We start from the raw sequence: 7,918 nt of genomic DNA, 5'->3' as shown, positions 1-7,918 counted from the left end.
GACAAAAACCCCGAGTTGTTTTAATGCAAAATTAAATGTTGATGGTGATATATTCCGATCGAGTGAGTCGGCCCTCCATTGCTCCACAATATGCTGGTTTGTGATATCGATCCACCACATGGGTTTGCAAAGTATAGATTGCAAATACTGGATATACCGCATCTCGACAAGTGTGCGTGCATTTCCATGTTTATATCCGGCCATTCCAGATTTCATATCAATTTCGGCATTGTCGTCGTATGGCCAAATGCTCGAGCTAGCAACATGAACCCGATGCTGGAAACACGTTTCAATGATCTGGCCAGCAACCCTTTTGTTTGTGTGATCAGCAGTATCCGATTTTACAATAGCCGTTAGATTTTCAAATATCCCGCCTTGCTCCAACTCGGTACGTATTGAACTGTCGGAATGATTGTCGGCAAAATTCACAAGTGCTCTGAGTAGGTTTACAATACTAGTGTTACTACCATTATAATCATATAAACGTATATCTCTGCGTGAATAAATAGTGATGAGCTGCTTTACAATTCCATATTCTCGAAACACCTTGATCATCTCGTCCTTGTTTGTAGATTTCTCAATCATGTCGCTGATATTATTAAACAGATACAAAGAGCCACCCATATCGACATCACACACTGACATCGTCAATTGCTCAAAAACCAACGATCGTGCAAGTGATACAGGAAAGTCGCGCATTTTGGATGCAGCTGATCCAGCTACTTCGATCATGCGTGATTTTAGTCTAGAGTTGTCGCTGTATCTGACACACAAGTCGCTAAGCATTTGAATCAACCCTGACCTTATCAACTCGGCTGAAATCACTTCACAATATTCATAGTCGCAAAAACTCTGAATAGTATAAATACTTTGACTAATCACTTCTTGATCGACACTCCTGTATTCATGTCATGTCAATCCAACCATGTCAAATTTACCAATTGTGATGACTGGACACACATTCATGCATAACATCACATACCTGAGCGTATTGACTACTGCTGGAATGATGCCACATTCCACTGCTTTCACTGGGTTATGGCGATGGATCTTCCAATACATGGTTTGAAAGTTTTCGATAAAACCAACAGCAACTAGACCATTGGATGATTCCAGTCGTGAAACAAGTCTTGACAACACGATGCCAAACTAATGATATTGTTCAATGTCAAATATACAATCAACAAGACAAGACATGACACTGTACAAACTGATCCAATATTGTATCATTGCAAACATACATTTTCATCGTCAATACTATGGCAAACTTTCGAGAACAGGCCAATTGCCAATGTGAGCATTTCTTGATCAGACTCATGAACAATAATCTCAACCATTGGCTTGATGTCAAATCCATCCTTTTCACTCCAGCGTTTATATTTGTACAGCTCTGTGCATGATTTCATCGCCTATATGCATATTGACACTGGGTGAGTTGGATTTCAATCATTTGATCAATATCAATCATGACTTGCCGCTATTTTGACTTGACAGTTTGGTGATTGCATGAGTTGCGAGTGTTGGTTGTTTAGTCGATGTGATATTTTGAACTCATTATTACTGTAAACCATAATCGCAAATACTGTAGTAAACTTCATTACTTTGATCTACACAACACATGCTGATTAGTTTAGTCATGAACAATCCATTATTGTTGCAATATATGAATACCTGTAAACTGGGTCGATTATACTCCAAATACTTGGCTGTGATATCTTCCAGTCCAATACTCCATAAGTGTTTCACTACATCTGTAGACTCTGACATTTCAAACCAACACAAAGTCAACAACAGTTTGAATTCATCAATAATACAATGTACATTAAACTTACTTCGATTCTGTTCTTCCAACTCCAGTATCAACACAAGCAGTCTACCCCATATTTCATCAGCCTTGTGTAGTTGATCATCCGTTGTTAACAGTTTCAGATCTTCCAGGTGTTGAATCAACTTTCTGATGCCATCAACACAATCCATGTTTGATAAAATTAGTAAAGTTGAATTTTGATGATAATTTCATTCATGCGAATGTCCAACAATTGCCAACAATTGTTCATGTTTGGATTGTTGTAAAACACACAAACGAGTTGTTCCATTTTAGTATTGTTTTGATCAGTTTGTTGTAACAAAATTGGATTGTTATCAAACATGCATTTAGAAATACTGTAAATTAATATTCTGAATGTGATTGTTGTAGATTTGGTTTAATAAACAAACTAGTTTACTATAACACATGGTAATGGATTACTAAACATCATCATAAATCGGATGTGATCAAATGGACTAGAATGAGATCAATGACAATTGCATTACAAACAGTGTGTTGTGATTAAACCATCGAGTATTTCCAAATACAAACTTGAATGAAAAGTCTTGCCACAAGACTGATCAACTATATTACTGTTTACACTGTGGTATTATTGATGTATTGGAATATTTGATGCTCAGATACACAATGATAATGGTAGTACAACTCATGGCAGTTGTACAAACCAAACGTGATTAAAGCCAATAATAATGTCAGACAAGATTGGATAATGAATTAGCGTGTAAATCATCAACATTGACCAAGATTGATTGAAATGGTGAGATTGAGTTGGATGGTGATGAACAACAAATGTGTACAGAGTTGTATTGACAATATTGACAGTCAAACACAATACATGAATGTGGGTTCAAATTTGGTGATCGTACAATGTATGATTACTAAAAGTGCACAAAGTGTAGATTCAACACTATAGTATGATTGTGTGTCATATGATGATCGTTGTGTTTATTGAACAATCAATTCGTAATATAAATGTGAATATTTAATCATTGTATATCCCAAAATAAAATAGTGGCAATCACCGAGATAAATGTGTTCCATTTTACGTGAATACTGCTGTAAATGTATTCAAAACTAGAGTCCATATTCTCACACATAACAAGAACTGAAAAATGCCATCATAGATATTAATCACAAGAAATCTAAAACCCAAGTTGCACAACTATTATGCTTTAATTCGAGTAGATAAACAACCATCAATGTAACAACCCAAAAAACAACCGTCATGTTTTAATATTTACACTGTAAGCCATTTGTTACAATGTGTAAACCAAAGTGATGTCTAGTGTCTGACCAACTGGTTGTTTGGATCAAAACCGTGTCTGTCCAAGTTGATGATGCGATAAACCAAGAAATACATCAAATCTCGGTAAACGCTGTCACACTTTCCAGGTTGCTAAAACTCACATTACGCACAACTTGACATGAATGGCAATGTTGATGTCGAGACTGTCAATGTATTACAGTGTATTGGTTGACAGTGATTGCGATCAATGACAATATTGCAGTCGATCCAATTCATTTGACACACATGAATGCCAATACTCGAATCAATGTATTGACTGGAACAATCACCATCCACTTGTCAGATTCAGCATGCAAATGCATTACTGCTGCCATTGATCGACACCATAAATACAGTCAGGCAGCACAACAAATCACCAGCATGCCATTGACCGTATTGCAATACAATTGACTAATATATCATGCTGTATGTTGTATCGAGTCACGACATACAACAATATTACTGAATGAATACAAGTCACAACTGCAAGTATTCATGTGGTAATTAACTGACATTGGTGTTGATATCAAATTGATTGACTAATCGATCATCATCAACTGCATCAGTGATTGGTATATGCAACTGATATACACCATGTTCGAGTCTGATACATGTTGATATATTCCTGTCAATCAGCAATGCATATTTGTAACATTACAGTCGAATGTGAGTCGAGTCGATCACTAAACCAACGAATCAATGATTGCACTCTAAATATGGTGCGATTTGATGCGACATGACAATATATTGTCCAACAGATTCAACATACACAACACCGATATCCAATACATCACACATGTATGCACTGCATATACAAGCAGTAGCAACGACCAATCAAAACAACCAGTGACAGAGTTACTCATCAACATATACTCGATCATCAGTCGACTCTGCATATATAAAGTAGTACATTATACGTGAATACAGTTGTAGATTGGTGTTGCCATCGATTTTTAAATCAATACAATCCACATTGATTTTGACATGTCGTAGCTAGTTGATATTCTTGAATGGGTTGTTTCAATTTGGCTTTGGAATATACAGTGGTCGAGTATGTGTTACTACAAATTGACTACTTTTTCAATAGACATCCGTTTTATGATATAAAATCAAACTATAGTTTTAAACTGAAGTTGTTTTTTTGACATGACCATCCGCTGCAATCCAAATATTGTATTGGACTGTTCTCAAACTCTGTACAAACTATTTTTTACTATCCTAGCATGTCAAGCATACTTGCGCTCTAGTTCAAGAAAACACAGATTGTAGTTGTTTTTATATCAATCATCAGAAGGGCCTGCTTAAAAAACACATTTTCAATAAATTAGGTGAATCATCATTTCATAGACTGGCCGTTTAGTATGTACTTTGACACCTTTATTTAGTGATTCATTTGCGAATATGGCGGTGATTCAAACACAAGTTTGAAACATAAACTCGCTTAGTAGCTGTGGTACTCGGAAAACAATTGCATACTAAACTGCACCTATCGATTACACAAACCAGGCATTTTGAAGCAGACACAGGTTACATAGCTTTGACATGACGGTCGTCTTGGGCTTGAATTTAAGCTGATTGTTTACAACAGACTTGAGCCCGCCCTAAGTTCAATCCCAAAGCAACGGCCTACGGCCTTGAATACTTCAAGTATAAACTCGAGTTGATTACCTATCAGTATATCTACTTGCAAACTTCAACTATGGTGACAATTCCATTATTAACTTCAATCTCTAGTGTTGGAACATCGTCGAGTCAACTACTTCAGAAGCGCAGTATAATACCTCTTCATGATATAAGATGGGCATCCATGCTTGGCAGTGTTCTCTTGGCCACTTTTGTGGGATTGGGCATAATAGGCGGATGCATATATCTTATCTGTTTCGGCATACGAAGGAAAAAGAATAAATGCGAGGAGAGCTCTGACAATGTTCATGAAGCTTATAGAAACAAGGCCATCGATGATTACCGCCACCAACTGCAGCCAGTTCAACCTTGAGCATATTGTTTATGGTCATACTCGACGGGATACTTGTATTTATTTTGCACTGATTGCTTCTTCTATTTTGAAATAAACAATGGTCGAGTATTTGCTGCATTTTCAATTCTTTTCAACCATTATATGATGTACGCAATCAGACTATAGTTTTAAACTGGGATTGCTCTCATTTGCATGACCATGCATTGTACAATCAACAGGTCTGAACCCGGATTCACCCAATACAATCCAAATATTGTATTGGACTGTTCTCAAGCTTTTACAAACTCCTCCTTGTGTATCCTAGCATGTCAGACATATTTGTGCTCTAGTTCAAACAGCATAGATGGCAACTGTTGTTTTCATGCCAGTAACCAGGAAAAATATCAGAGTTCAAAGGACAGTGTTGTCAGTAAGTTAAATGTGAATTATTATTTCATGAGATTGGCTGTTTATTATGCATCCGACACCCTTAATTAGGTCATTTTATATTAATACGGTGGTAAAGTTGCTCAGAATGTGATGAATGTACAAGTAAAGGAACTGGCAAAATCGGCATGTCTGATTCTGGTGAATAAATTCACTGCAGATATTGCATTGGTGAATCAGGAAACTTGAAGCTAAATTACTTTGGCCAATATTACATGTGACATTAGCAGTATGTAAAGAGCACCGGATAATACCGTTTTTCTTGAATGAGAATAACAGCTAAAATAACTAAAAACTAGTAAAAATGTCAGTGACTTGATTAACTTTTGTTGTATAATAAAAATAGTATGAAATGAGATTTTACATTTCTTGTACAACATTAATTGTAGTGCAACTTTTCCTTTCTTTCATTTCATTTCTTGATGCTTTCAGCAATGTCTTCCACAAAACATCGACCAAACCCAAGAAAACGACCAATCGACCTTGTAACTCCTGAATTCCCTCCTCTACCTGCCATATCATCACTGAAGGCAACTGTAGAATTTGCTGCCAAGTCACAAGAAGCTCTGCGTTCGATCCCCACCATTTCCACCAACCTTGCCTCTCTGTTTCTTCCTCTGATTTCTCCTAATCGACTTCAACGGCGATTTAGAGTCGAGGAAAACACAGTGTTTGTGGTTATGACAAAGTCTTATCCCCTCTTGAAGAACGAACTTGACTTATTTAGTGTAAAAGACTTTTACGGAATTTATGTACGAGGCCCAGTTGGAGTTGGAAAGAGCTATTTGCTGTATTTGCTGGCTGCTGAATATCGCCTGAACCGAGAAAATTACAGAGTCACCTACATCAATAATTGTGCTGCATGGAGAGCATACAAGTTTGGATATATCCTCAGAGAACTTGTCACTACATTTTATGATGATACTATTGGAGAAAAGTCTATCGTGGAATGGTGTCAAGCAGTTACTGAGAGTAACAAAGAAGAAGAAATGATGATGATGATGATGGAGTCACTTGTCAATTATATTCACCTGAATAAGCTTCAATGGATTGTAATTTTTGACCAACACAATGCTTTGTTCGATCCTTCGGTTATCAAGGATTTCCCTTTCAGTCTCATCAACTACCTTTCCAACCACCAAAACTCGAACATCAAGATAATTGTTTCAGCATCTGCCAGCAACGAAGGATATCCAACTAAAATGAAAGGTTGGCATACTCACGATCTCTCGAGTCACCGCTTTGACCAAGAAGAATTCAAGGTGTGGTGTGACCATTACTTGCTTGAAGATAACACAAAAGTCGATCACGAATCTGAAGAGGCTATGGATGCGTTGTTCTGGACGGGTGGAGTTCCATACGAATTGGATTTGCTTTGGAAGCAACCAGAAAAATGTTTGATTGAAAAGACAATACTCTATCGAAGGGAACGATTCAGGGATATGGCTTTCAGTCATGGCAAGTTTTGTGACAAGTTATCGGATGAAAAGAAAAACAATCTTAAAGAATGCATCTCTCGCATGGCTCTAAGACTATCACCTCCCGAAATTAACATTGGAATGGACCGACAACTCTTTAATATTATTGAAGATGAAGACGGCCATAAAATCATTACTGCATTGAATCCCGTAGCTCGTCGTGCATTGCTAGGCTACCACGGTCGTGGTCTTATGACTTCCCTTGGGTTTGTTGCTGAAATTGTTTTGAAAGAAACATACTATCCCAACAGCATTAAGGGTAAAATTAGCGAAATGTACATCACTACTATGCTGGAATTATCGCAGCTCTTTACTTTTGAATTCAGAAAGGTTGCAAATATTGCTAAAATTGGATCACCAGAAGATTCTACTGAAAGAAAGAGTATTGAAATCAAGTCCGTGGTTCGTTTTTTGACAAACAAGCTACCCCCAAAGACATCCTTCCACAAGAACATCACGAGCTTGTTTGTTCCCGAATCTCCGAATTATCCTAGATTTGATTTCTTTTTGTGGGATTCAAAACGTCAAATTATGATGGGATTTCAAGTAACAGTTCACAATCCGTTTTCTGATCATCCAAAAATGACCAATTCACAGACATGGCAGCGATTTTGCTTTGGTAATTCCAAACAAACCCCGATGGAATTGTATTGGGTTGTACCGAAACGCTGCATTGGAACAGATACTGCATCGGTTGTGAATGATTCTATTATATTGTTTGAAGATTTGATTTCCGATTTTCCTGCGTTAGGAAAGTTGAATCATTGATAAAATTTGCTTTCATACTCCAGTTTTAATTAATTAATCAATTCAAAATCGCATAATAGCTGTATAATAACGGTTGTAAGGGCTTATTATCTGAAGAGTTTTAGTCGCCAGACTGTAAGCAAAAAGTGTTGTCCTTTTTGATGAGTTATGGATGT

General features: G+C 37.0%; 2 protein-coding genes across 2 annotated transcripts in view; one reads left to right on the top strand and one right to left on the bottom strand.

The window, feature by feature from the left end:
• The window catches only part of BATDEDRAFT_35065 (uncharacterized protein), a gene marked incomplete at both ends in the record, with an annotated part of 3,300 nt that extends 1,323 nt beyond the window's left edge, over positions 1 to 1,977 (bottom strand). The window contains 6 exons of the mRNA XM_006679033.1: positions 4 to 898; positions 983 to 1,149; positions 1,242 to 1,409; positions 1,476 to 1,607; positions 1,672 to 1,760; positions 1,833 to 1,977. Coding sequence (XP_006679096.1) covers positions 4 to 898; positions 983 to 1,149; positions 1,242 to 1,409; positions 1,476 to 1,607; positions 1,672 to 1,760; positions 1,833 to 1,977 — 1,596 coding nt within the window. The remainder of the gene's footprint in view (positions 1 to 3; positions 899 to 982; positions 1,150 to 1,241; positions 1,410 to 1,475; positions 1,608 to 1,671; positions 1,761 to 1,832) is intronic.
• Positions 1,978 to 5,289: 3,312 nt separating this feature from the next.
• On the top strand, positions 5,290 to 7,763 carry BATDEDRAFT_24863 (uncharacterized protein; the record flags this gene model as incomplete). Its single annotated transcript, XM_006678886.1, has 3 exons — positions 5,290 to 5,500; positions 5,745 to 5,746; positions 5,907 to 7,763. The coding sequence occupies 3 exons, from the start codon at positions 5,290 to 5,292 to the stop codon at positions 7,761 to 7,763; spliced, it is 2,070 nt and encodes a 689-aa protein (XP_006678949.1).
• Positions 7,764 to 7,918: the final 155 nt, after the last annotated feature.

Source organism: Batrachochytrium dendrobatidis (genome assembly GCF_000203795.2).
Source record: "Batrachochytrium dendrobatidis JAM81 unplaced genomic scaffold BATDEscaffold_6, whole genome shotgun sequence".
NCBI lineage: Eukaryota > Fungi > Chytridiomycota > Chytridiomycetes > Rhizophydiales > Batrachochytrium > Batrachochytrium dendrobatidis.
Note: the sequence above shows the minus strand (reverse complement) of the source record. Positions and strands in the feature narration are given on the sequence as shown.